The sequence below is a fragment of the Rhipicephalus microplus genome, chromosome X (genome assembly GCF_043290135.1).
Source record: "Rhipicephalus microplus isolate Deutch F79 chromosome X, USDA_Rmic, whole genome shotgun sequence".
NCBI classification, from domain to species: domain Eukaryota; kingdom Metazoa; phylum Arthropoda; class Arachnida; order Ixodida; family Ixodidae; genus Rhipicephalus; species Rhipicephalus microplus.
The window spans coordinates 177056713-177084661 of NC_134710.1; the positions used below are offsets into that span (position 1 = coordinate 177056713).

The window sequence follows — 27949 nt, forward strand, 5'->3', positions numbered from 1 at the left end:
TGTTCTATCTATCTAAAGGACAAACTAGCGCCCTGAGTGTTCTTGTGTTCTCCCATTGTGGCACAAAGCAGTGACCTTGGGATTACAAATACTCGTACATATGTGTCTTTTTAACGTTATGTCGAAGTGAAAACGAGCAGATAGCTTTGTATAATTAGACCGAAGGACAAGGGTATTATGCATCAGCTTGCAATACCACCATCAGATTAGCTACTCTAATTCATTGTGTTGCAAAATATTCACTCTGTTTTGGTGTGTTGTTCATCGTCTGGCGATCGATGCAGATAAAACTTGCTCATAACGTCAGTAGATGTAGCGATTCGCTTACAGAGACTACCACATTGGCAAGCGTCCGAGTCGACTGGAAAATACGCCACACTTCTTATTAACGTTTTGTGCTTCCTTCGGCTCATTTCTGATTCTCTTATTTTGGTATACTTTCCGCAAAGAAACGATGTCGAATAACGTCTTGATTCGCCAAAGCATTTTTTACGTTCTTTTATGTGTTTCTTTGTTTTCTCTTCGTTCTGACGGCTCCCGTTCTATTCATTGCCATGGGCACCTTTAACAGGTTGCCGGTGACGCTTCCCTTTCCCCTAATGTTTACGTACGCGCCGGCGTACTTTCCTTCCCTTTCCCAGTCATGTTTATTTTCAGCAAATGGAGTTGCACAACAAGCTCACGCGTTTGTCCAGCGATTCGCGTCACTCGCCGGGCCAAGCCACCGGGGCAGCCGGGTGACGCTCGCTCTGAGCGACTCTCATTCTATGAGTTGATCAGCATACCTAAAGCGGAGGGACGGCGTAGATGATCACCGACTCTACACAGGCCAGATCGGGCGAGGGTGAAGCCGTAGAGTCGCTTCGCGTGGTCAGGCGAAGAACACATCTCGGCCAGAGCAACTCAACAATGAAAAACGGCTGCGCACCTGCGCTGTCTTAACTCGCGAGGAGGTATTAATTTTGAAAGTCCATTCGCTTTTACTTTGTAACAAAATTTTGATATCTGTGAAAAGGCTGCAAGCGCTGTCTTTAAGAATGACCCAATCTTGGGTACCCGAAATGTTCACCCCAAAGGCTCTAGCATCGCTATCGCTCCTTTTGTTAGTGTGCATACCACTGGTTTGGTGCTACGATGAAGGCAACATCACAACGACTACGACACCAAAACCAGATGAAGGCGTCGTAGGAAAGTTGCAGGCGCTCATTGCCAGCATGATGGACAAGATATCCCCCGACTTAACGCGAAAGTTGCTAACGGCGGAAGTCTCATCTACGTGCAGCATTGGACTCCTCAAACTCGTCGGTGCAATTAGAAGGACCGAACCATGGGCTCTAAGACGTGAGTTGCTTTTTGTGTCCTGAGATGGTGCTGGCGGAAACGCAAATGTTTTTGGTGTGTTAAACAATCTCAGAAGCAAATGCTATCTCTTAATGACTATATACTCCCGGGATATTACAGCTTTTCTTAAACGCTGTAATATCCCGCTCTTCTTGACGCTGTAAGTAGAATATTTATTGTTGTAGAATATTTACTGCTGACGCAATTTCAATAGGTTACCGGGTGGGATGAGATTTGTCGTTTGATGAAAATGGAACGAATGACTATGCACAGTCGTGTCTATTCTCTTAAAATGCTTTGATTTTAAATTTCGGGCATTCAGCCAGTACCTTTTGTATTTTCACTTTCTAGTGATATTTTTTGTTTATTTCACAAAGAGTACTACAAACTGTCATTTTGAACATCGTGACAAATTTTCAACTTCTATTCGAAAGATAATGAATTGGACGTCGAATTCAACGAGTTACCTTACTTATACACTAGACTTACGAACTTTACTTGTAAACTTTATTTATAAACTTTACTTACTCGCTGAAGCTTCAGTTCTTATAAAAATGGGTGGATGAATCGCCCGGCCCGGCAAGAGCAGGTTTTCTTCGAGACCACAAGGATCTTGTTCAAATTTTGTGTTTGTGAACAAACAAAGTAAAAGGCTAACTGCGCCGCTTATGTTGTGGTACCATCCGCATATGGCGTACAAGGGGCCTAATAGAGAGAAACTATTTGGTGTTGACTGCATATGTGCCTCTTTTGAAGCGTTAAGCTCTTGTTATGGTGAAACAAGTTGCTCGAAGCATGTTTTTGTTTATATTGCCAGTATATTATGGTCACCTATAGTATAAGCCAGTATGTTTGACCGGCTTCCTAAAGCCGTGGCGTAAGCTTTAATACAAGGCTGACGTTGCGTTCTTCTCATACGACCCCATCAGACCCATACCTGCATGGGTCAAGATGAACACATGAGTTCAGCAAGCATAAGCAATTAGGACGTAGAGGTAAAATTAGATAGGCTCCAAAGTTGGTGATTGCAGACACGGTGGCACATCAATGTGCACTAGACCACGTGTAAATTAAAACCGAGCATACAGTACAGTGTTCAGTGACGTATTGAGAGGAATAGGTGGGTAAGTCGTCTACGCCTCTTCCCTGAGAAGACACAGATTCAGAAACTAATCGTATGCAATACATGTGGGAGATTCGAAATGCTTTCACTGAGAAGCTACTAGTGACAAAATAAAGCAGCGTATTTCTACGAGAGAAAAATTTGAGAATTCATTCGCAGGAGTGTATTCTGATAGTTTTTACTTCATCGTGGTTTGGTAAGGCCTCTCATTCACGACCGGTTATAAACGGCAATAAATGTTCAGAAAGTTGCACTGCATTCCTGCCCCAATTGCCTAAAACGACTTAAAGTCCAAAGCCATGTGATTGAACTGTACTATCGCGCACTTTTAGTTGGCTTACGAAGTTCACCAATATACCTTTATTTATTTGTCATAGTACCAACAGCGCCCAAAGGCACTACAGGGGGGGGGGGGGAATACAAAATTTCAACCTTGAATGCAGATACTCACACTTATACATCACAAAAATAATCCAATTCATTGTCAACTATATGTAGCGGCACCTGGGACAATGAATATTCACGGGTTAACGTGCCATAACTACCGTTAAATTATGATCAGTAATTAATTAACTACTCACTTCATTGATTTGATTATCATTACACTTACGCACATACAAGCTTTCACTCACTTTTGCACGACTTTCGCTCCACTAGACGTAAGTCACTCGAGTCATGTAAACGCCATGTTTCTTGTTTATTTTTTTAAAAAAAAAGCTTTTGCAGTCGAGCCAGTGCCGCATCGCCGAAGCTTTGAAAGACGTCTGTTGCTGCGCCAGGAGATCATTATCTTTAGTTTCTCCTTTATCGCTTCTATGTATTCGCAACTTTCACGACCAGATGGCGCTACTATACATCCAACATACCGGTCATTGAGGTTGTCGCCCCGAAAGAGACAGTACCGGAAAGTACACTTTCGGCGAAGAGTGCTATTCTTCGTGCTTCAGTGGTACTTCGATTTATGTTTTTGGGAAAGTAGGGTAGCGCCAACATACTAAAATGCCGGGTAACCCATTGGGTTGAAAAATAAGCGCAAAATTGTAAATAAGGCACACACGTATGCTCTTCCCATTGCTGGTTGTGTGTAACTGCGTGCAACACCTGGTGTCATGTTGAACAAGCATTATAATGGGAGTCTCAGTACAAATTTTATAGTAATGTCAGAAACGTTTTCGGAGATGCACTTTATCTTACAGCTTTTCTAGCATTGCATTCTGCGTGAAGCTTGTTCAGCTCACCTAAAAGCACGAAGTAGAATTAGCAGACGAAAATAAAAATTATTGCTTTTTCAATACAGAAGCAGAAGCCCCAATTGAGGCATGCAATATTACCGGTATTTTGATTTTAGGTTGCTTTCTTCACTAAAAGAACAACAGAATATCAACGTAATCAATTCGGCAAGCAGCGAACGAAACCAGTGGAAATATGCAATTCTCACGTTTAAGAAATGACATTCGATGCGTTACTATTGTATGTTTTGGTGTTTGAGAAGTACAAAAGATAGCATGGTGTGGGGCTGAAACGAAAAAAAGCGCCATTTGCAAGTAAGACCACGCACAAGTTGCTGCAGATTTCGAAGTCATCGAGGCACTTTGCAAATGCTTTATATGTGTAATGATGCGACGAACGTTTTGACACCAGTCCTTCATTCTATCCTAAAAGTGGAATGCATTCCTCATACAGTTCTGGTACTGTTTGCCCTGTGACCGTGTCGAGCAGACAAATTAATCGCAAAAACTACAAACCTGGAAGTTGCTTTACTCTTACACAAAATGGGTGCTCCATGCAATCTTACTTTTTCGGGCGCTAATTTGAACGGGAGGCTTACTTTCCCTTACGGTGTATAAGGCTGTGAGCATCGAGGCTCGCAGCGAAATCAGTTAGCTTTTAAGGGTGAAGCTGCTCTTAGTCTAACCTTGTCACGCGTCACGTGTAACCGGCAGTGTCTCCCAAACAGTCTCATTTCTCTTCTTGTCTCATTTCCTAGATGGCGTTACTTTGTCGCTACTATCTGATTGGCTGCCGCGAGTTTTGCCTGAGTTCGCGGGGAACGAGTGCCTCTCTCAGTCTCTGGATAGTCACCGTACATGGCGGATCATTGGTGGGGCATGGGCGAAGCAGAGCGGCGGGCGCGTTGAAGACGCTAGCGTTCGGCTTCCTTGGCGCGCGTCTCGTCGGCGTTATGCGCGCCATGTGCATTCTCGAACGTGATCGGACGCATGGACGCATGCACAGATGGACGGAAACAAGAACGGACACACGGACCGATGGCCAGACAGACACACGCACAGACGGACAGACACACAGACGGATACTAAGACGGACGGATGGACGACACAAATACAGACAGGTATATAAACGTATAGATGCACAGACAGACAGAAAGACAGGCAGACCGACAGGCAGACGGACGAATGGACGCATGGATGGTACAACACACAGACGGATGCACGGAGGAACAGAAGCACGGATGGACGCACGGACGCTTTGCCCCGCTGATTATTATTCACTCCGTGAATATGCTGTGATTTTTTTCTTGTTCTTTCTACTTTACCTTTAACTTATGAATGTCGAAGGGTTACGGTAATATTGAGGCCGTTTACAGCGTTGCGGAACGACCACGAACGCAGGAAAACAAGCAGCAACATATGCTGCTTGCAGCAGGTCCAAAACTTCAATCATCTCAACAGATCTTCTGGCTGCCACCGCTCAGCGGCGTCATGGTACCTGGAAGTTGCGAATAGCCTTCGAAAAGACGAAGTGAGCGTCACGCGAATTACGTTTTTTATTCACGTGAACGCTACCAACTTGAACGCGTGCCTCGTGGGTGGTTAAGTGTCTTTAGGGCAATCTACCGAAAGCCACTTGCTTCACGCTAACACCGCAAAGACGAAGTGATGGCGCAGCCCATGCAGGAGGAGCCATGTGGTGCGTGGTTGGATTTTTCTGCCCGTGTGCTTTCTTCTGCCACACCTAAACGCTCTTGACGACAACAAATCATCCAGGGTGGTTTATAACACGGGAATTAACTCAACAAAGCAAGTGTCCACAGGCAACGCGGGATCATGGGGAAGAGCACTCCGTCTTGGCATAGAGGTACTGTAAAGAGTTGCGCCAAGGTGCAATTTTGGCGTATGGAGCAATTCTATCTGAGACCACTGTTTCGCTAAAATACTTCGGACTATTTCGGCCCTTCAACAACTTAGAAAGATTACAGTGCACACACACGTACATAAAGTGAACGAGAAACAAGACATCACCGATGTGTCTAGTCCTTTCTTTATTCTCTCCCCGTCTGGGTGTGCTTTACGATATCGACTAGCCCACCAAGTCATCCTTTCAATCAAGCGACATGCCCTTTCACCAACACGTCCTTTCAAGCGTACATGCAAATGAAGCACCCTGACAGACAGTGAATGAAAAATATATTTCACACAAGCAACTTTGTTGAAGGCAGTTGTGGAGAACGATTCGGTAAAATAAATAGATTCAGAGGCTACCTAGATAACCTCTGAATCTTTTTCTAAAACTTAGATTATAATATTTTCGAATAATAAAAATAAAAAGGTTTAATATAAAACTGAAATCACTAACTAAAATAAATACTAACCTTTTACTAGTCTCGAAAAAGCACTAACATCTCAATGAGTAAAGAAAGTTAAGTGAAGGTTAGTGAAATTCACTGTCTCCGGATCTAGTAAATATTATACTACCAACGACTGCCGGTTTAGTTCTAAGCTGTTAGTAACCGTTACTAGCTATTTATTAACCAAACTAATGACTGCAATTAGCTAAGATGTGATTTCTGCCTATTTTGTTTATAGGTCGTGCTTCTGTTGCCATATGAAGTTGATTCTGTTACAATAGTATATATCAGATAAAAAACGAAAAGGACCTTCTCTGTTACACCAAATAATAAAGGCTCATTACCTCAGCCAATTGTCATTGCAAGTACACAACTCATCGACGTCCATAGAGGCGTGAACGGACCACAAGCGAGAACACAAAACGCACGCATGAAATATAAGGGTTACTACTAACGTGCCAACTAATTTAAGAGTGACTTGACGGTTATATATGCCCTCAATCAGGATAGCACAATTTGTAATGGTTGGTTGCCATATACCTTATAAGCATAATCAGTGCTTTATACCCCTATATTGTTCCCTACTGTATGCATATATGTTTCCAATCACGCAACACATGGCTGTAGTTCCAACATAATCAAAAAACTAAAATTATCCCAAATTTCGCCTAATATTTTAATACATTCGGCATAAAATAAAATATATACATCTGCACAGCATATGAAAACAGCTGGTTTTGTAGTTATCTAGTTGAAATTTTTGAGAAAGCTTCTCCAGTTGATAAAATTTACCAGTTTTACTAGCTGCTATGTAAAGGGATAGTGGTAAAACACGCTCGAAACTAATAGATAAGTACCGTTACTAAATGTTTACTAACATTTTATGTGTAGCACCTGTAATCGAAAATTGTCTATCGAGAACAACAATTATTGAATGAGTTGTACGGTGATACAGATTTGATGCAGGTACAAAGTGAAATTCAGAGCCGTATCGAAATTTGTTGTAGTTAAGAAGAAGAAGAAGAAGAAAAAATCTTTATTTGTCACAAAAAATATACACGCATTGGGGTAGTATATACAGAAGGAGGTCCCATAGCACAAGGCTGAAAGGGGACCTCCTGTTAGAAAATGACATGTTGATAAGTACAACAAAATGGCAACAAAAAGCGATTAAGTAATTATTGATAGTAACAAAAACAACGCAAACATGCAATAAAACATGCCAGTAAAAATGGTAACAAAACAATGTTCTGTGATTGTGCATAACTATGAAAACAACGAAACATACAATAAAACTGGCAGTAGAATTAGGAACGAAATGACGTTAATCTTCATTATCCTTGCTAACCTGCTTTCATTATGATTTTTAACGGTTACGCTAAAAAAAACACGAACTGAATACCTTAAATACCTGTATCTGCATGCGGTCTTCTTGAGTTTAAGGAATCAGGGCTGTTCTCAGCTGTGGCTGCTGTTTTGTTATTGTTTTTTATTTTATTTCTTTATTTTTTACTCTTTGCCTAAATATAACTGAGTGGATCACCAAAGCTGCGACAAACTTATCTGTGTAAACTAGAAAAGTCGAGAATTGTCTTAGCTTGCTTTCACGTGTTGTGGGAGGACTCTTAAAGGCAGGAGTGCGTTTTTTATTAGCGTCGAGAGTACTGAGGACCGGGTACCATTTGCTATGCTTCCGGCGTCTACATTAGCTCACCTCTCAAAGTTATTCAATCACACCAGTTGCAAAACTACGTTCCAAGACCCGGATACGCAATTGGTCGAGCCTGTGAAAACTAGCAGACTGTCGCGCCATCTAGGAACGGCAACTGAAAGCACAAAATAGTGTGTTGAAAAGTTGCCTTGCTGATCAACAACTGGGGCGTCACTCTGCACACTCCCGCCATCTGTGCCAATGGCGTGTCCTGATTTTGATACATAAAGCCTATGGGGAGTTTCGCAAGTTGCATGATTGAAAAACTCTGCTCATCGCCTACGGGCAGGTTTTTCGTTTTTTTGACAGGAAATTGAGGCTTCTGAAAGATAAGTGCCCACAAAAATATTCAGGTGTTTTAATCGTTTGCACCGGTATTTTGAAATAAACAGTGTCAATTTTCATGAAAGGGAACACAGGAGCCTATGGCCTGTGCGCTCTGGCGGCTGCTTGCAGCGCGTTCATGCGGGAGCGACCGCAATCACAGTCTCTTGTCGCTTCATATCGCAGCGAGAAAAACAATCATTCGTTTCTGATATGAAACCAGCGGCAAGATTGCTACCCTCTTCCTCTTCAAGGCGATTACGGAAGAGCCGGTAATCACATTAAAGAGAGATGTACGTTCACCTGAATAAATGTGCATGGGTATTTTGAAACTTTTCGGCCCCATAAAAACACGTATACAACGCAATCGGGAGTCAAACCCGAATCCTGGAGCTTTGAAGCACGACAGATTGGCCAGTGAGCTACCACGATGAGACAAAACTATTGTAGATACATTAAGCTAGTAGTTGCCTCCTAAAAGAGTAAAAGTGGACTTTTCGCACCTGTATCTCTAACTTGAGCTTCATTTGCCTATTTTTTTTTCGGCGATGTATCAATTTAACTGATCCTCGTATATTTCGACGTAGAAAGTGGATGCAGGCTCCTACTTTATTGTCGATGACTGTTTTACAGTAAACCTTTAGATGACTCATATCGCTTGTTTATTTCAGTCATTGATGCGATGGGCAAATACCCCACCGGACTACTACAAGCTACTAAAACTGACCTTGGAGCATTCGACGAGTGTCTGGAAACTGTCGTACATGACAGTTTTGGCCATGAGGTCACGCGAGCGCAGTATTGCAATCTGGATATGCGCATAAACAAAGGTAGCAGCTTTGTTGAAACAACTTTTGCTGCGATGAAAGTTGCCTACCCAAACGTAAGTTGATCTATCCCTGCTCTGTAGACCTTTTGCATCTTTAACTAAAAGTGCTTGTTGCTATATGCAGATTGATCTGCAGTATTGAATGTGCGTTTTTTATACGTTGTCAGTGCATTTGCGACTCAACACAATAAGTGCACTTTCCTCGTTATACCAAGCCTTATACGCAATAATGCTCACGTACATTGGCTGCTATTTCAGTCAATCAACCAATCAATCAATTTTATTTTTGTATCCATTTCACAAACAGACAGAAGAGCGACAAATAAAAGCTGTCTTCCGGGCCTTACGAGCCCGCCGCCCCTATTTACAAGGGCTCACGGCAGCACAGCGATAGTTTGGTTAACATATAATTGAAAAATCAGAAATAAAAGTTACATCAATGTAAAAACGGTACTTCGTTTGTAAACAAAGATTTGAACAAGATAAAGCAACAAGCGCACAAATTAAAAATGAAATATTCAAAATATGGGAAACGAAAATGTACACAATAATAATGAATAGCGTTTACAAATTTAAAACGTAACTTACCTGATGGACAGCAAAACAGATCAAAATTAGTTAATGTGTAATGATCTGCCTTCCACGTTTCTGTTATTTTTTTCTCTTGCTCTCTTTCCATCTCAGTGCAATGGATAGAGCTTGGCGTCCACAAGATGACTTGAACAAACAGCAGCTGAAAAACGCGCTTCTTCTTCTGGACGTCATTTAGTTTTCTAATGTCTGATTAGGCAGGCTGCCCCGTCGCGATGGTCTAGTGACTAAGGTACTCGGCTGTTAACGCGCAGGTCGCGCGTGATCAAATCCCGGCTGGGGCGGTTGCATTTCTGATGGAGGTGAATATGCTGTAGCCCGTGCGCTCTGATTTAGGTGCACGATAAAAAAAACCCTAGGAGGTTGAAATTTCCGCAGCTTTCCACTACGGCGCCTTTCATAATCATATGGTGGTTTTGTGGCTTTAAACTTTACATAATAATCATTAAATTGAAGGGCGGTACTCCCAGCTCATATTCCGGAAATATAGGGCTGGTAAACAAAGGTAATCAAACCGGTCATAATAATTACGAAAAAAAGATACTGCAATGGCGGCTTTAAGTTGGCGCTCTGGTATAATAATTCCAAATGGTGTATACTTTCTAGCACAAAAGTCACCAACATTCTTTTATGCAGTCTCATTTTAGCAGGCTCGTGATGATTTTGGATGAGTCCACTTGCATGGTGTTACAGAGGTGCATACGAGGAAGACATTTTTGCTTCACAACGAAAAATGTCCGTTCCAGTGATCTCCTTTCCTTGGGCCCGGAAGCCACTATGCTGAAACAAACGTTTTGTATCGTATGAACGCAGTTTCGCTTCGATTATTTAACAAATGAAATTCTGAATTCCGTCACATTTAAAAAGCAACTACCGCGTTTTTTTCATCTTCCTTGGTTATTCTTTCTTTTATGCCTGACAGTTAACAGTTGTATGTTGTTTCAACAAACACGCCATCTGTTCCTTCGTAGCTATACAGATATAAGGAACATATGACAGACTTGCGTCTGCCACCCATTCGCATTGGAATCTGTGTCACGAATGACTGCAATGAGGAGGAATTGCAAGAACTCATCAACAAAAGTGAGTACGGCAACGGCTACTACGCACATCAGGCGGGCGCGTATATATAGCTTTCTTATAAGAAATACGCTGACCTAGAATAAGTCACCTCCAAACGCAACCAGTTTGGTCAGCTGTGGATCAGGTTGTTGCTAATTCTCTATACGTCAGTTGCCTAGAGAGTGCGTTATAATGCACCCTGTGTCGTCGCCTCATATGAAAGAAGACCTCAAAGCAAGCGCCAAGAGCTTCTCTCGTTGTCTTCTTTTTTATTTGAAGTCTGTTTTACTTCTTTTCTTTTTTTTTAAAGAAGTGGATTACGAACTAGTCTAGTCTCCCAAGTTTTGTTCGTGTTCCAGTCAATACCATGCTTGTGTCGATGCTTCTAAAAGCGCCAGTGAATATGCATTCCAGGAAGGCTGGGCATCAACTCTATACGCAGCTGCGTGGTTTTGCAGAGTGTTTACAGCGTCGCTCTACGCTGTTGTACGAAAGCTCCTCAGGCTAAGACTGATAGAATAGACAATTCATTCTCTACCAAAGTCAGCAAGTAAATCAATGAGGCGTCTTGTGGCACCAGCACGTTTTATTCGTTGCAACGATGACGTGAAAAGTTCAAGTTAAGTGAAGAATTGTACGTGGCGGTTCTCGGTATTCAAGTGTTGTAAAACTGAGAAACGTTTACTGAATGGCCCTCAGACAGGCAATTTCAAGAACACGTGGTTATTTCTTGGCCCTGGGCCGTTATGGAATGAAGTTTTTAGCGTAAAATTGATCAACGTCTCGCTTTTTCCGGTGTCGGTTTGCTGCGCTTTATTCAGCTAGAGGTGTCGTGAATTTGTCCTTGTTACGGACCAGTGTCATTGAAAAGGAAAGAGTTAGTCGTATCAGAGAAAGGCTATCTTTGGACTAGCGTTAGCTACCGCCTCCAACTAGGGCGGGAAAATATGCTTGTAAATAAATATATGCCATCCGTGTGTGTCCCTTGCATAACAACCTATCCACCACGAGGCTACTCAGGATATTAGAAGATGAAAGGCAGTTTTAAGTAAACTTGACTCTGCAGCACGGAAAACCTGAGCGCTCCGTATTTTGTCTAGATCTATTTCTGTGGACACAGGATGAGGTTAGTGAGGGCCTCGAAGCAGTAACACTGTGAATGCGGTGAGTGCCTCGAAGCAGTGGTACTAAAAATGAATTGAAGTTAGCTTATCCGCAAACGCTATTAGAGTGGCAGAATGAAGGAAAACAGGCGAAAGAAGGCAGGAATGTTAACTACGCTGGTGTAACTCACTTTTTGCCTCTCTGCGCAAGAGGAGGTTCGGGGGAATGAAATGAGTAACGAAAGAAAAAAAAGAGTGGGAGCACACACACAACACTGAAAATCTACGCATCTAACACAAGCGTAAGATCAACAAGTTAAGAAGAGTTTGTTAATTATGCGTACATTGATTCTGACTGTTCAATATACGACAAAGCAATAGCTCGAATTTTAGGACCAATACAGAGACGACACTCTGAGGTAAGACAACCAAGTTTCCAACTAAATATATGTTGCTCTCTTTTCTGGGACCACTTTCATTAGGTTTCTGTTTTCTTGTTGCAGTGGTACCACCTGCGCTAAATCTGAAAGTAAGCAACTGCGTGACAAATGTTCCAGTGCCGTTGACCAATGGACAGACGGCGATAATGTGAGTATGCTACACTGAGAATCCATAAGCCTTCTTTATTGTTGATTAGCACTCTAGTTTTGTATACTAGAAAAATTAATGAAGAAAGAATATGCCATTATGAGATTATCCATGCCATCAGCTAATTCTCACCATGGAGGCTTCTCTTCAGTGTCCTTTTTAGACATGAAGGACGCAAACAGCTTGTGTTTTAAGCATGACACGTCATCGTCAGCTGCGATAACCAATATTTGCGTCTATGAAAGGGGTCGCCTTGAGCAACAGTCGGCCGAGTTTCCGCCTTGCGAAATACTTCGATGCGTTCTCTATGATGTGCCATCACTATAGACAACAGAATAGACATTTATGTAATCTTTGGCAACATTATCAACTGTCCTGGTCCTGGCGAAAACTTTATGACGCTGAACAAAGTGAAAATACATTTCTTTATGACGTTTCGACTCTCCCACGGGAGTCTTGTTCACAATACAAGGCTCCATATTGGGGCCGAAACGACATAGCAAGTATATTTTCACCTTGGTGGGCGTCTTTCAACGTTTCCACCAACATGTCATCCAGAACAGACGTGATTACATAAGATTCCTGGACTTCACATTTGGTGAGGTAAATAAAACCAGCAAAAACCCGAATCAAATTGCAGAAACAAAGAAATATCGCACACCACTTACCATAATGTCGTAGGTTTTACGTCACAAAACCACGACATGATCACGTGAGACGCTGTAGGGAAGGTTTCAGGAATTTCGACCGCCCGGTACTCTTACGATCACCCCGGGTTTGTACGTTTTCACTGAGCTTCACTTCCCTTTTCTTTCTTTTCAAATTCAGAATAACCCTCGGTGTTCTCACCGTACTCCTAGTGATTGGTACTGCCATCGATGTCTGCATGCGTCCAAAATCCGAGTACAAAGCAACATGTGGTAAGAGAAGAGTACTTCTATATGCACAGCTGGTGACGGAATGTTACGTTCTCGCTATTTGTTTGCAGGCATTCTGCTGCGCTGCCTCACCGCATTCTCCCTAATCTCGAATACGAAGGTGCTGCTGCAAGTGGTCAAAGACAAAAGTTCCGACGCCTATACTCTCCGTTTCTTCCACGGACTGCGCTTCTTCAGTTTGACGTGGATTGTACTGGGCCACTGTTATGGAACAGTGTCGCCAACTTGGTGTAAGTGGATCTGCTACAAAGTCAGAGTCACGGCTTCCAGTTGTCGAAACAACTCCAGTTGAACGCTCGCGTTATTTTGCGATTCGCAGGTTCGCTTCCGCGGACTCCAACAACTATCGAAATAGACGGCCAATGACTGGCATGTACGCATGGGGTAGCACCACATGCGCATATTAAATATGCATGTAATTGAGTGACCCTAGGCAACAGTCAACAGCCAGGACATATGTAGATTGTAACACAGCCTATACCAGGCAGTGAGATTCAGTGAGTGCGATAAATGCACCCTTTGGACTGTGCAGAACCTGTACTGTGCTTTTACTCAGATTAGGAATTAAAAATGCACAATACAGAACCCCTTCTCTACATGCTCAACAACGGGAAAAAGAAAGCAATCAATTTTTCTTTTTCTATTCAAGACGGGGGAAGAAGCATTTTCTTTGCACTTATTACGATGCCCCAAATGTGGTTTGCTTAATTTTTTTGTATTTTATTAAGAGTTCGCTGTACGGCAAACGTGGTTACATGCATTCTCTGGGTGCATTGAAGATGCTATATAAAAGTACCTGTCTTTGCCCTGACGCACGTTGTTATAGAGGCTCACGTATATGCAATAACACTACAAATATGCACATTTAAATACCAGATTGGTTTTTCCATCTGTTCGAATGCCGGTTTGCAGCGGACTTTCATGAACACTTTCCCTGCACCGCACGTGACGCGTGAACCAGCACTGGATACAGTGGAATCCGATGCAGTGCTGAGAGTAGGTTACGCATGTACGCATGGACGGGATCCTTAAAATTATTGTTATCGTAGTTTTACCATCTCGCTTCCTTCCTCAACTTCGTTTACTTGGGGTCATTCATTTGTTCTCAAGACCGTCTTAAATGTGCTCGTGTGTATTGTGGCATATGCCAGCTTATGGCTGTGCGCTGGGATGAATGTTTATGCAGATTGACTTTTTTCGCTAAAGCGGCCTTAGAACGCACTGAGGCCTCAATGGAAGCTATAGTTGCTGTGACGTGAAAATCAGTTTTATCCACTGTTTTCGAAAGGCAGACAACTTATAAGGAAGTAGAATAAGAAACAATGGCGAAGAGCGCATACTTGATTTTTTGTCATATTTATTTGCCTGAAAGCACCGCTTAAAACTGACTTGAACTTTTCAGTCATTTCATATAAAACCAGTGCAATGAAATGCAACCACTTTAAAACGTTCACTTTCAGTCTAATGATCCTACACGGTAGTTGCGTGCTAAGCACTGACCCTCTCCATATACTACCTAATTCGTCATTGAGGACATCGTTTCAACAGGGTCTTCATGCCTCCGCGCAGTTAAACTAGTTAGTGGACAACAGTGTTGACAATGCACCTATGGAACATCATTTGTCACTCGAACCTCTGTATGTTCTGTTCACTTTGATTCGGGGCTAACGTGTAATCACTAAAGGTGCGCACCAATATGCCTACTGAGAACGTAAGTGCACACCGAAACGTGGCGCACGTAAGAGGTCAAACTTTAGCAATGCGTGCTCACTGAATAAATAACGTATATCGCGTCAACAGCATGTGCGTCGCAAGTGGAGTAGTCCCGCGGCTACGGCCAACGCGAAAACGTCGATTCAAAGTCTCTTCCTTGTTTTTGGAGAAGTGTCAAGGAGACGAAGCGAGCGGCCAACGGTAGAAGTTGTGGCCCCATTCAGAGTTGCACAATGTATAAAACGAATAAAGAACAAACAAATAATTGGAATTGGCTACCTTCCCAAAGTGGAGGCTATATTTGTTATGCTTGGCTGTCCATATGCAGACATTCCTTAACGCCAACACCCACACGTTGCACATTGTCCCAACAGCTCAAGTACTCTGAGAGATACAGAGTTTTCAGCGTCTATTCACCCGTTGAGTTTGCGACACTTGCCCGTCATTATGTGTTCCACCACGCGGCAAGAACGGGGCAAACAAACTAACTAGATTACACTGGGGACGTTGAGTCTGCTCATGTGTTTTAACTAGCCTCTTCTGCTCTTTCTCTTGCAGCCCGGTTGCTGAACAACTTACTGATGGCTGAACACATATCAAGCATAATGGTCCCGGCGGCATATATAGCTGTGGACACTTTCTTCTTCCTCAGGCATGTTACCACCTTTACAAAGCCATTGTGCTCCTAAGACTACATGCATTTATAAGAAAGAGAGAGAAAATAAATTGAGAGAAAGGCAGGGAGGTCAACCAGAATTGTAGCATCCGGTTTGCTACCATGCATTAAGAGGAGGGGGAAATAAAGAAGACAAAGAAAGCGGAGAGAAAAGTAGTGTACCAAAAATAAACAAAAAAGAGCGGGTGTGCTATAGCCTATTTAATAGGCCACAACCACTCAAAAAGTTCAATAAGGCCTTCACTGGTTTACTGAGCGAAAAAGGATCATGTGGGAATTCGAGCACTGACTGTTCTGATAAGGGTCTGTAATCATGGGAGGCTAACGCAGCAGCTATAGTGGTAGTATAACGCCGCTGTAGTCAGGGAAGTGACCCAGAAGGTGCTCTATGGTTTCATCACTGCCGCAATAATCACAAGCGGCCCTGTCTTCCATGCTGATTCGGAAGGCAGAAACATTGGAGAAAATGACACCAAGCCACAGTTGGCAAAGCACAGTTGTCCCTAGCCGAGAGAATCCGGACGGAGGTTGAACTCGACGTGATGGGCCCAGCCTATGCAGTCGCATGTGCGTTAACTTGCTGTATTCTGCAGATATTGGACGCATTCATTAGCAATCTGTCTGGATCACTCCTTGAGAACGGGATAGATTCTTCTACACCATCTTCGCGTGACGATCGAGCAGCTGCGTCGGCCGCAGTGACTTGGAAGCGACTCAAACGTGATTTCATGTCTTTAGACGAGGAGGTGGTGGAGCAGCTTTCCAATTTATAGCATTAGTTGTTCATGAGGTTAACGGCGTAAGGCGAATAGCAAACACGGCAGCGCTGCTTAGAGCCCGTGAACATGCTTCATTTGCTGGCTTGTTGATGTCAAGTTTGTCGGTATAAATTGGCAGCAGCAAGCACAGGACCGGGTTAACTGGCGGAACATGGGAGAGGCCTTTGTCCTGCAGTGGACGTAGTCAGGCTGATAATGATGATGATGATGATGATGATGATGATGATGTCAAATTACTTTAAGTGCGCTACCTAGAACAGCAAGTTCCGCAGCTGTCGATGTCGTTTGAAGGGATAGCTGAGTCTTCGTGGTGGCCGCTGTTGCAAGAAAGATCATAGACTTTGCAGACACATTTACTGTAGTTGAAGCATCAATATATAGACGATTATGCTCACTGTACTTCTAACGCAACAAGAGTAGAGAAAGTTGCTTTAGCGTTGGAGACGAGAGTCGGACTTCTGAGCGTACGCCTGGAACCATGTGTTGAACCCGTTGTGAGACGTACACCACGGGGTAGTTGGAATTTCGGCTGGTGCTGTACATTCCGTTCGTATGCGTGTACAATAGGACAAGACTGTCAGACAAAATGAGGCATGAGGTCGGTCTTCACGCTGCGAGTCTAAATTATAGCCAGGGACGCAAGCAAGGTGCCACAAATGGGCTCTGAGCGCTTTCATTACAATATTTGTCTTGACCGGGTAATGATTTCAAATCACAATTGTTTCGGCTTTTAACGAACAATGCAGTAACCCTACACAAACTTGCAGAACCATAGCCTGGACGCTTTCAAGAGCGCGAATGCTGGTTCGGCAGGTATTGCTCATCTCAGGCAATCTATCGAATAGCCGAGTGTGCATGCTTGTGCACGTTGTCTGGCCCATAATCACAGTGCAGAAATCTTTCGCCACGTCAATTTTTTGTCGGCGATGAAAAGGTGCGAGGGCTTTGAACGGAAAGCTCTGTTCCGGAACAGAACGTATACGCCTCGCACAGTTCTCGATATTTGAAACAATAGTTTATGAGAATCTAGCGATGCATAAACTTTTATCCATCGTTTGGTATCTAATTTATTGAAGCGCCATTGTATCTTCTTTTGGATGCGCCGGGCTGTTCGTAGATCGTCAATGAAATTTGTGCGTCGGTATCTTTTTTCGGCACAACGACGAATCACACAAAGTCTCTTCAACTCGAGGTCGAATTCAGAGTACTTGATAGAGCATATAGGTGTGCGCATAGCCGGCTGTGCAGTTTCATTATTAGTTTGCTGAGGACTACAGGAGTGCAAAAGTGACCTTTCCATTTAACAATTTTTACACTGGCTTGACGACGTAACTAAGCTCCCGATAAATAATTACGACATTCTTACTACTGTCGATATCACTTGATGAGAAAAATTCTCGTAGCCTTTTGCAATTAGATTAGGCTTGATCATTTCGGTTCACATATGACCACAATAAGAAATCGGTAAAGAAGAACAAATTTACGGCAAACAGAGAGGCGGGATCTAAGACCTCTTGCGTTCCACTGAATAATCAACGGTTCTAGTGAAGCCGCCTATCGGCAGCTTTTTTTCCGTTGTCCTCCATCTGTGAGATTGTACAAGGTGGAAATAAACTTGAATTTGAATTTGAATTCTCTGACCTCTTGGCGAAAGGGCCTGTGATTGTCGGTCATGGCTTTAGTGGAGATTTGCAAGGACTGGGGTCAACGCGTCCAGCACTTGTATCCCGCTTCTAGCAGCTGGCGTACAAATGCTTGTCAGAAGATCTCTGATGACACTCACAATTTATCGCAGCATAGAAGTGATCTGACGATCTGCTGTCGAAGCCTCGTCAACAGGACAAATGACTTTCGCTGGAAGCAGATAGACCGGGGAGGCTGCTGAGAAGGCCGTGCGTTCGTAAGCGCCGGCCAGTCTTCAGTGGGGAGAGGTCTCAACGATGGAAGCAGTTTTCTGCTTTCCGGCTCTCTTCTAAAAGTATGATGGTGTATACTCAAGCGGTGCATGACCACCTTTGTTGCTTAGCCCTTCTGTCGATGGTGACGCCGACGCCAAATTTTCTCTTATTCTTCTATATGGGTGGAGTTATTTCTGGTTATTTGATTTAGCATATCAACTTTTTAAGTTTTGCGCATTCCTTGACGTGGATTTTGGGGTACATCAACAGTTGGCTCGTAAAAGTTGCTGCACTCCGCCCACTAAGGGCATACGGTAGAGTTTGCACAGACGCGCTGAACATGCCCATCTTGAAACATTCATAGTACTGAAGCGGATTTGGGACGAACTGCCATACCACATGCCGGAAATGTCTCTCCTTGAGGTGCGCAGAGATCGAGTCACTCTTGAAGGCCATCTTGACGCAGCGGCTGTTCCCAATGTGACATACGTGCGTGGTGACCACTCCACACACTGGTTTTATCACAATGGGCAGATCCGTATTTGGGATTGCCCCAGTCAACGTCGCAGATGAGACCTGCAGTGCAGGCCCCAGCCATTAGTTCGAACGCGTGTACTTTTACTGTTCCAGACTTTCTCATCGCATGCAGTTTTTCTTACATATCTACCTGCGTTGTGTCGACAACTAAAACGTTCTTACGTGCATTTAGCCAGACCTAATTGATTTCATTTTGTGCTATTCTCTCAAAAACAGCGGAGATATATTGCCAGTTAAATATTTGAAGGCTGATAGAAGGATCCCCGGGCATGAAGAAGATGATATGAGGCCAGTGTTCACTTCTTGACTTTACGGTTGACGTACTCGTGGGCGATGACGCTTTCATAGGCCTCCTTTTGGCTTTCCGACTACTCACAGACACGAAGCGGTCGTCTGATGAATCACCGCACTTGACGGGGTTGATATCTGCGTTTTCACTGGAACAGCACCAAGAGCCTGCCTAACTGGAGGAGCTTAAGAATTTCTAAATTTTTCATGCAAGGTTTGGGCATAACATTCGCAGCGATCGAAACACGGAATCATTTTTTTTTCTCCAAAGGCAGTGCTCTTCTGTCTCAAATTATGCGTATACAATTTATTGACGTTAATAGCCACAAAAATACAAAAAATATAATATGCAAATAAAGCGCCTACAAGCCTAGTTTTAAAAATAGGCATACATGCTCACTTCACTTGTTTGTACTTTAAGAAAAAGTGATATCGGTCATCTTTTTTAGGCAAATCAACTTTTTGGAGTCGTCTAACAACAAGCCCCTTTTTCTATGTGAGAGTATCCGGTTGGCCATGTCGTTGAAAATACCCGGTCTTCTCTCTCTTTCTGCCTCTTGCTCTTAAAAAAAACATGTTACAGGTACTACACGCCTGTTGTATCACGAAAATGACCTTTCTTTATTTTATGATGGCAATCTTTTGAACTTTTAGAAAACAGCAAGAACTGGACAAGATGATGCTTACTTTTTTTATTCAAACAACGGGAACAAAAAATTAAGTCATCAAGATGACTGCTGATTCAATTGTGCAGGGTTATCTCATTAACCTGGCCTTATTACGTGAAATGCATATATATGCACAACATAGTGATGCGGCAGTTCCTGTGAAAGTACATTTTAAAGATATCATTTGTACATTCAGAAAAACCACTGTACTTTCTAGAAGCATAAAAGCTTTTTGTTTTTATGTGTTGCTGTTGTATGTGCGTTTATATGTTATAATTACATATTTTGCCACTATACTATTAGTTTTCTATCAATCGCTTTGATCTTTTTTGCAGTATTTCACCTATTTCATTTATAAGAACAGCAGTAGCTGGCATCACCAGACATCAGCATGTCTTTTACTTGGAACCAAAGCGTCTAGCGTGGTAGTATTTGCAATATGCGTAATGTTACCCTTCACCACACATTCCAACAAATTAGGTCCCTTTGTTGTTACGCGTGACCTAAAAGAAGATAGACCTAAAAATGGGCAAGCACACGTTACGGCAAATCATTTTTTTATTTTAGATGCGGAAGCATCTTATACTCGCGCCTTGTAGTGCGCCGTCCGCGCCGTCCGCACCGCTTCTCGAACATTCGACAGCTGACGCGCGCACATGCGCCGTCGCGCCGTCGCCCACTCTTCCACCATCTGTGCATCCCTTCCTCCTCTACACACCGCGCGCGCTTCACTCCTCCACCATCTGTGCACCCTTCCTCCTCTACACACCGCGTTCGACATCTACAATTCTCCTGATTCTCCAGTGGACGCGCATGTGGCGTCGCGCTTCGAGAACATTCAACAGCTGACAGTGCATGCGCCGTCGTGCTGTATATATACTCAAGGTCGGCGCTCGCTCGCTCAGTTGCCGCTCGTCGGTTGGTTTGTACGGCGCGTCGACGTCCAAGGTCGCGGTGAAGTGAATTCCAACGAATCCACAAACACAATGATCGACGTCCCTTCGACCAGCGCCGCCCTTTCGCATACGTGTGTACGTGTTCACTCATTTAACACCCCCTCCTACAACCACGTTAACCAATTTAGCCATCGACCCAAGTAAGTCGCAATTTAACACCCCATTTCACAACCACGTTAACCAATTTAGCCATCGACCCAAGTAAGTCGCACTTTAACACCCCGTTAACCAATTATATGGTCCGCATCCTCCTCAGTGTTCCCCCGAGGGAAGCTGCGGGCAATTTTTTTTTAGCTCAGTTTTTTTAGGACGCATAATTTTGAATAGTTTATATGCACGTCCTTGGAGGAGCTTCATCCTTCAAGTCAGACCAATACGGTCTTGTACGCTTTTAAGACTTATGTGTGCATCCGCATAATGTGTGAACATCTCTCATCATATATAATCATTAATAAGCACCCGTTTACTCCATTCACGGCTTGATATTTGACTAGGCTTAGGCTGATTTACATACTTGCCTTTTTCTTACTGCCTTTCGCAATCTCTCTCCATCCGTATTGTCTGTTTTTGCATATAGACGTGATTCTTCACAAGAGTGGTATTTATTATGAAACAATTATGAAATAAACAAATCATGGTGATTTTAAAGCAAACGCAGAGAATTAGACAAATACTTTGTCCTCATTGTTAAATGAGGGCAAGGCGCCGAGTATTCGTGTTGGCAATAAACATGACATGGATGTGTAATCATCGAAATAATTTGTTCATTAAAAATGTTTCCATGTTTTTTTTTGTTGCAGTGCGTTCCTAATGTGCTACACAGTATCAAAACAGAAGAAACCTGCCTTTGTCGTGCTCATATTTGCGGTGATACGACGGTTTATAAGGTAAGCCCTGCTTTTCTGCTTAGTGTGAGAATTTCGCGGACGGTGTTGTGCCAATTCACATTGCGAGATATTCTTACGCCGTTTTTTCGACAACGTTTATTTTCACAGGACTATGGTGCCGGTATTCTTCGTTCTCATGTGCATGTACTTGCTCCCCGTGCTTACATCGGGGCCTGACGCAAGGACCTATTTTGAGAAGTTCTACGACGAAATGAACCAGCTTTGGCTTGCCATACTACTTCAGATTCAAAACTACAAGATAAAAGCTTTCGTAAGTAGTGAAAACCTTATTGTGCATTCTTATTATTAACTGAACCTCAATGTATCATAACTTGTCTTAAAGATAACGACAGAAACAAGCTGACATTTGCGCGTAGGTTGATATTCAAGATATGGCTGATATCAGAATTGAAACGGAGGCAAAAAGCCGTAGCAGTTATCGTAACTTGTAAAGCTTCATTCATACTTGGTATATGTAGTAAGCAGATAATTTGCAAGAAACGCGACAAAAAATTCAAACGCCTCTAGAGATAGAATCACGAAGACCGCTAATGTTGCAACAGAGGTGAGCCCGATTGCTGAAGGGCCCGCTGCTATGATGTGAAGTGCTTACAAGACAAATACAAGGTGGCTGACGATAATTTTCTGTTTTTTTTTCTTAATGCGGCACTTACAACATTCTTATACATTTAACTCCTCACAGTCAGATGTGCTGAAGATACCCGTTTGTCAGTCAGCCTGTGTCCCTGGGGCTATTGACAGTATGAGGAATGACGTTCTGTTTCTCGTTTTATTATTCTTTTTTTTTTCACCAAATGAACCTACCCATTCAAGAACAGCTAATAGAAAAAGGAAGATGAAGTGCCCAAGAACCGTACAACATAGTATAGATTTCGCCATGAATTTACTTCTGTGTTAAACAAGGAGGTTTTCTGTAGTAATTAGTCGAGGCACAAGTACCTGTTTTTCACTCGACAGACAATTTTGTTCATGTATACAGCTTTGCATTGCTTTAGCAGAGGTTTAGCAGTGAACCTATATATCACAATGACAAGCTTCTGACCCTTTGCCTGCAAAAAGTTATTGAAACAGGGCTAATAAAATTTTTCAGTACACCAGCTTTTTGATGAACGCCACCGTCAATTAGAGCTCTATCGGGTTTTATATTAAAAGTTAGAGGAAGCAGAGGAGCTATTCATGAGTAAAAATCATGAAACAGACTAGTAAAAATAACAAAAATTTGGTAGTGTCTCATACTCTCGGTGCAATGTTGATAAAATGTGGGTCAGCATGATCAATAGCGACATAGGCTTATGCAGTTCATCTCCTTCTCAGCGATACTTTTGTCCCAGGTGAACCCAAAAGTCGTCTTACTCTTCTTGTCGAAAGGTTGCATTGGTTGTATTGTGAACTGATCACAAGCAAGAACATTTTTCGCACACGCTATATATACCACGAGGGCAATAGTTTGCCTTTCCTGTCACGAAAAAGGAACTTTAGCCATGTCAATCTAAAAAAACCAACGTAACATGGCACAAAAGTCTGAGTGCACCTGAGTGCAGTTATTCCAGTGCAGTAAATGCTTGCGGCTTCTAACATGTAATTGCTGACACTGAATATTTAGTTCTTGTCTCGCACCGAACGTTTCCAGTACGCAATAGAATTGTCTATCACACTAAAGTGCTCAAACGGAAAATTTCGTCTTTTTATAGCTTCTCGAAAGTGCACTTTTTGTTCAACAGCTCATAATGTTTTGCTTTCTACCTTTACAGTCCATACTGGTACACCTGTGGTACCTTTCAGTCGACTTCCAGTACTTTCTTGTGAGCCTACCGATTGCCATCATCTTGAAAAAGTATGTCTTACTAAAACAGTCATACAACCATTGCTATTAACACAGGTACTGCCTTTGTTAGAAATAAACTATGCAACCCAGCATGTAAGATCAACTGCTTTCAGGATGTCTAGAGAACCGTCTAAAGTATCTCATTTCCTTAGGAGCTCAGTGAAGGAGGCGAAGGCTTACCTCACTCTAGATCGCGTTCCAGTACATTACACGTGTTCCGGCACCCCGAATTCATGACTAATCACTAGTCAAGCTCATAGTGGTTTTGTTTCTTTCGGCAAAGGCTGTACAATTTCAAGACAGAAGTTAATAAAATTATAGAAGTGACTTCATTCTATTCTACTTGTTTTCATTACAGTCATCGACGCTGGGCCATTGCTGTGTTCGCCTTGCTTTCTATAGTAAGTTGCTCACTCTCAGCATGGCAGATCAGGGGTACCCACAACACACCTTTCGTGATTGCGATCACGGAATCAATGTCGTAAGCGATGATTTTAAATTTCCTTTCCTTTTGATAGAACACTGCCAAAAAAGCAATCTCGATTGTGTCCGTGTGTAAGTGTGCCTGTGTGTGTACTAAAAGGAGAAGGTGGTAGTGGGTTGCAGCTGTGCGTGCGCGTACGTAAACCATTGCTTCATACATTTTGATTTCCATTCCTTCTTTGCAACGTCGATACGTATATCGCAAACTTCCTTAACCTAATTCTAACATGACCAGATTCCTCGAGTATCAAAGCGAGATGGGGTGTCTTTTCAACTCGAGTACTCTTCTGCTATCCCCCGTGGTTTACACTTCACAAAAATTGTACAATTCCGGGACATAGCAGAGACAACCAGGCTAAAGTGACATAACATTGTAACCGACAAAATAGAACTAGTGATCTTATATTTGCTCAGCATAACAAAACAATGAATTCCTGCAGACAGCTTGTGCATTTGATGTTTAGAGAATATGATTTGAACGTGGGCCGTCTTTACGCCTGTCGAGTATTCTACTAAATGAGCTCAAAACTCATTTGCGAAAAAGAAAAGCTCAATAAAGCCGTCATATCAGGTGAGAAATCGCTTTGTCCTGTGTATTGTAGTATGGCAGAAGAATAAAATAATAAACAAAAATTACACAATGCTTATTTCGCAGCGAGTGTGTACTTTAATCTTTCCCACCAACTGCAAAGTGCTCAGCCACAATTCTTCGTCGTCATCAGCCACGTGAGGCATCAAAAAGGAGCGCGTAACAGCTTACTAATGTGTAGCGGGTACTTCGCTTATCCGCAGTAATGGCGTAGTGGATGTGGCCCTACTTCACAAAATTAAATTTCTGGCTTAGTTGATACCTCTCCGAAAGCCGAAACTTCCAACACAGGTGGCCTTGCCCCAACTTGAGTCTGCACTCAGAAATCGCATCGGGAAGTATCGTAATCATCGGTCAGTATTTATTTGATTAAATTGCTTCTAGTTTAGCTTGCTTGTGGTAGTCGATAAAAGAGAACTTTAACATACCCACTTGGTGCGTACTTGTTTCGAGTACATACCACTAAGCACGCCCTCATTCTTCGACGTTTCTGCAAGAATAATACTTGTCGCTGTCGCACAGGGATCATTGCCTAATGATCAAAAAAGGAGAAAATGAACCGTCAGAAACATTTGGCCTCAATCATAAAAACCGAACTCCAGCAACTAAGAGACATAAAACAAACGAAGGTAGCCTAATGAGAGCCTGTCTCTACTTATTCCACTGTTTAGTGTACAATACTTGGCACTCTAACAAAGTGCAGATCTTGTTTATTTCAAACGCTAAGTCATGAGTGCATTATCCCGAAATGTTTTCTGTTGTATACCACACGTTTCATGCTGAAAAAGGAAAATTTTGCATGACCAAGGAAGAATGAAATTGGCAACTTTCTATTAAAACCTCTCCATTTTGTTTTCTTAAGTAACGCTCTTCGAAACGCGTACTTTTCCCTTTAAAGTACCTTATTGCTAAACCTGTAGAGTGCCCCCTTCGTCTGCATAAGTGATGCTTCAAGTCAAAGCGCTTTTATATAGATGCAGCCAGCAGAAAATATTTCTGGCTACGCCGCTGAAGTGCACAGCATGTTCTCGGGGGGTTGGGGTAGGGGGAAGCTGTTTAACTGTCTTTTATATATGTTGGTGTTTTTTGTATGTTTGCTTGTGTATATACACATGCAAAATTAAAAATTTTGGGCAGGAGCTGCGCTGAACTCTTCCAACCTAAACCGCCCAACTTGTCTATGCCAATACTACCTTCATTAGCCTATTCTTGCAATCTGTCAATGCATGGACCTTCTGCAACAATGAAATCAAGATCATGTACTGAGTGTTTCAAGCAATGTGTCGAATATACTCAAAGTTCAGGAGAATGCTGCAGTTGCAATGCCTTCCAAATTACTTCTTTTTAAGCCGCAAACATTTTAGGATGGCTAAAGACATAATTCGAGACAGTATTTATTAAATTTACCTTGATTATCTTTACAACTAAAAAACATTTGTGGTTAATTAAAATGAGAGAATCAAAGCCCTTTACACGAAGAAAACATTGCAGCTTTGAGATTTAGAAAAAGTGGCTTGTCGTTGCGATGTAATAATTACGAAGTAGTCAAGGTGAAATAATGCAGCAAAGAAACTGAAACCGAAATGTTCATGTGTGCCACAGCCATATTTATTTGACACATCCAGAACTATTGAGCTTCATTTATCAGTCATCAACCGATTTGACTATGTGAGTGTGCGGGCTGCGCTTGAAATAATAGCAAGCATGACGCACATACGTTGATGAATGGGGAAGCACATGCGTCTGTGTATTCAATGTCTTAAACCGTAACACTGTTCTGGTCATCTGCTTATTGTGGGCTTATGGGTGCTTTGGTTTCAGCTTCGGTGGTCACTTTGGTTTAATTTCATTGCGCCACAAGAAGCACTAGAGGCCACTTTTTTGAAACTTCAAAGGTGAAGTCAGTTGCATGAAGTACTTCAATTCTTCAGTTTTACCTAACCGCCTAGTACCATATATTGAAAAGAAGATTTTTTAGACTTCCTTAATTACTGCCTCCAATGATGTCTTTAAACATCTGAAGACGACTCCCGTTGCAGAAAAATCAATGATGAAGTCTGCGAGCAAATATCGTAGTTACCTTATTTTTGAGGATTTCGGACACATTTTTTGGAACAGCCGGTTATTTCATTTATTGCGTGAGGCCACTGGTAGATGCTTCATATGTTGGATTTGATGGGCTTCTCTTCTATATACAAAATTTTTCATTTATTAAATTTGTATATTGCAGAATATTGGAAGACACATTGAATGACTACTACCTCCTACCTTTCTATCACGGCGTGTGCTACTTTTCGGGCTGCATTGCGTTCTACTTGCTGCAAAGCTTCAGGGATGTCAAAATGTCTAAGGTAAGAGCAAAAAGCTTTGTGAAATGCACATCCGTTTCCTGATTTCTGCTTCTTTGACCTCACTAACGTTTAGGACCTCATTCAAAGAGAAAAGACGTCTGTCTTCGTAAATAATCACTGCATCGACTGGCTGCCTTCAACAATATGTGCGACATTGCGTTTGTCTGGCAGTTACTTTTCAGAACAGTTTTCCAATACGAAAAAAAAACTTCGTTTCGAATAGAGGTCCTTATGTCTGACCACTCCACAGAAAACACACCCAGCATGAACAAACGTGCAGTCACCAACGTAAATTAGTAAAACAGCACGGAGTGTCCATTTCGATGTGAATGACGAGTAATGCTAATACGGCTATACTTATACTAAGCTGCAGGTAGAACACGCAAGGTATTTTCATGAAAGAATGGTGACGGTGGACTCAGAAGAGACTGCTCTGTTCTTGGTCTCTTTTTTTTTTTGCCCACTTTCAAGATTATCGGAAGGGCTTTTTTTGTTGTTGTTTTTTCCTCGCACCGTTAGTGTTGCCCCTACGCTCTCTGCAACAAGGAAGCATACCGACCTTTTCTTTGACGAAGGTAGATCATGGTACAATTTCGATAGTAAGAGCATCTGGTATATGAAAGTGCTGTGCGATGTTGCTTCGCGTATTTGCAACATTATATTTCCTCATTTGTGTACATGTATTGTGCTGACCAATCATTGCTCAATCATTTCTCCTTTTTTTGTTCCTTGCTTTTCGTGTTCTGCACATATAGCTGCACGGAAAATCAAGGCTTCGTATTTCATTAGTATACAGTACCACTCACTTTTATGTAAGTCTTGACGAAGAGCTAATTTTGGTTACACGGTCAAAAAATAAAAGTGCCCACGTAGTTTCAGGGCTATACTGTGCATGTTCGATTTGATTGGACTACCACTGTCACATACGTGTTCTGTACCTTGCCTCTGGGTACATCCGCTGCTGAACACACACACACACACATCTGACGTTTTAAGCAAGTTTAGAGTTATAGTTTCTCGTCTTGCTTATGAAAAAGCCGCTTCTCTAAATATAATAGTCGCGTGGATGTTACGAATGTGAA

At 42.4% G+C, this 27949-nt stretch overlaps 1 protein-coding gene across 1 annotated transcript in view; it reads left to right on the forward strand.

Annotated features, from left to right (window-relative positions):
• Positions 1–857: 857 nt before the first annotated feature.
• LOC119176958 (nose resistant to fluoxetine protein 6-like) overlaps positions 858–27949 on the forward strand; it is a 37475-nt gene continuing 10383 nt past the window's right edge. The window contains exons 1-12 of the mRNA XM_037428292.2: positions 858–1341; positions 8757–8968; positions 10477–10588; positions 12174–12258; positions 13087–13178; positions 13247–13426; positions 15468–15561; positions 21512–21598; positions 21707–21869; positions 23371–23453; positions 23803–23925; positions 26747–26867. Of these exons, the coding sequence (XP_037284189.2) occupies positions 1038–1341; positions 8757–8968; positions 10477–10588; positions 12174–12258; positions 13087–13178; positions 13247–13426; positions 15468–15561; positions 21512–21598; positions 21707–21869; positions 23371–23453; positions 23803–23925; positions 26747–26867 (1656 nt within the window). The 5' untranslated portion in view covers positions 858–1037. The remainder of the gene's footprint in view (positions 1342–8756; positions 8969–10476; positions 10589–12173; positions 12259–13086; positions 13179–13246; positions 13427–15467; positions 15562–21511; positions 21599–21706; positions 21870–23370; positions 23454–23802; positions 23926–26746; positions 26868–27949) is intronic.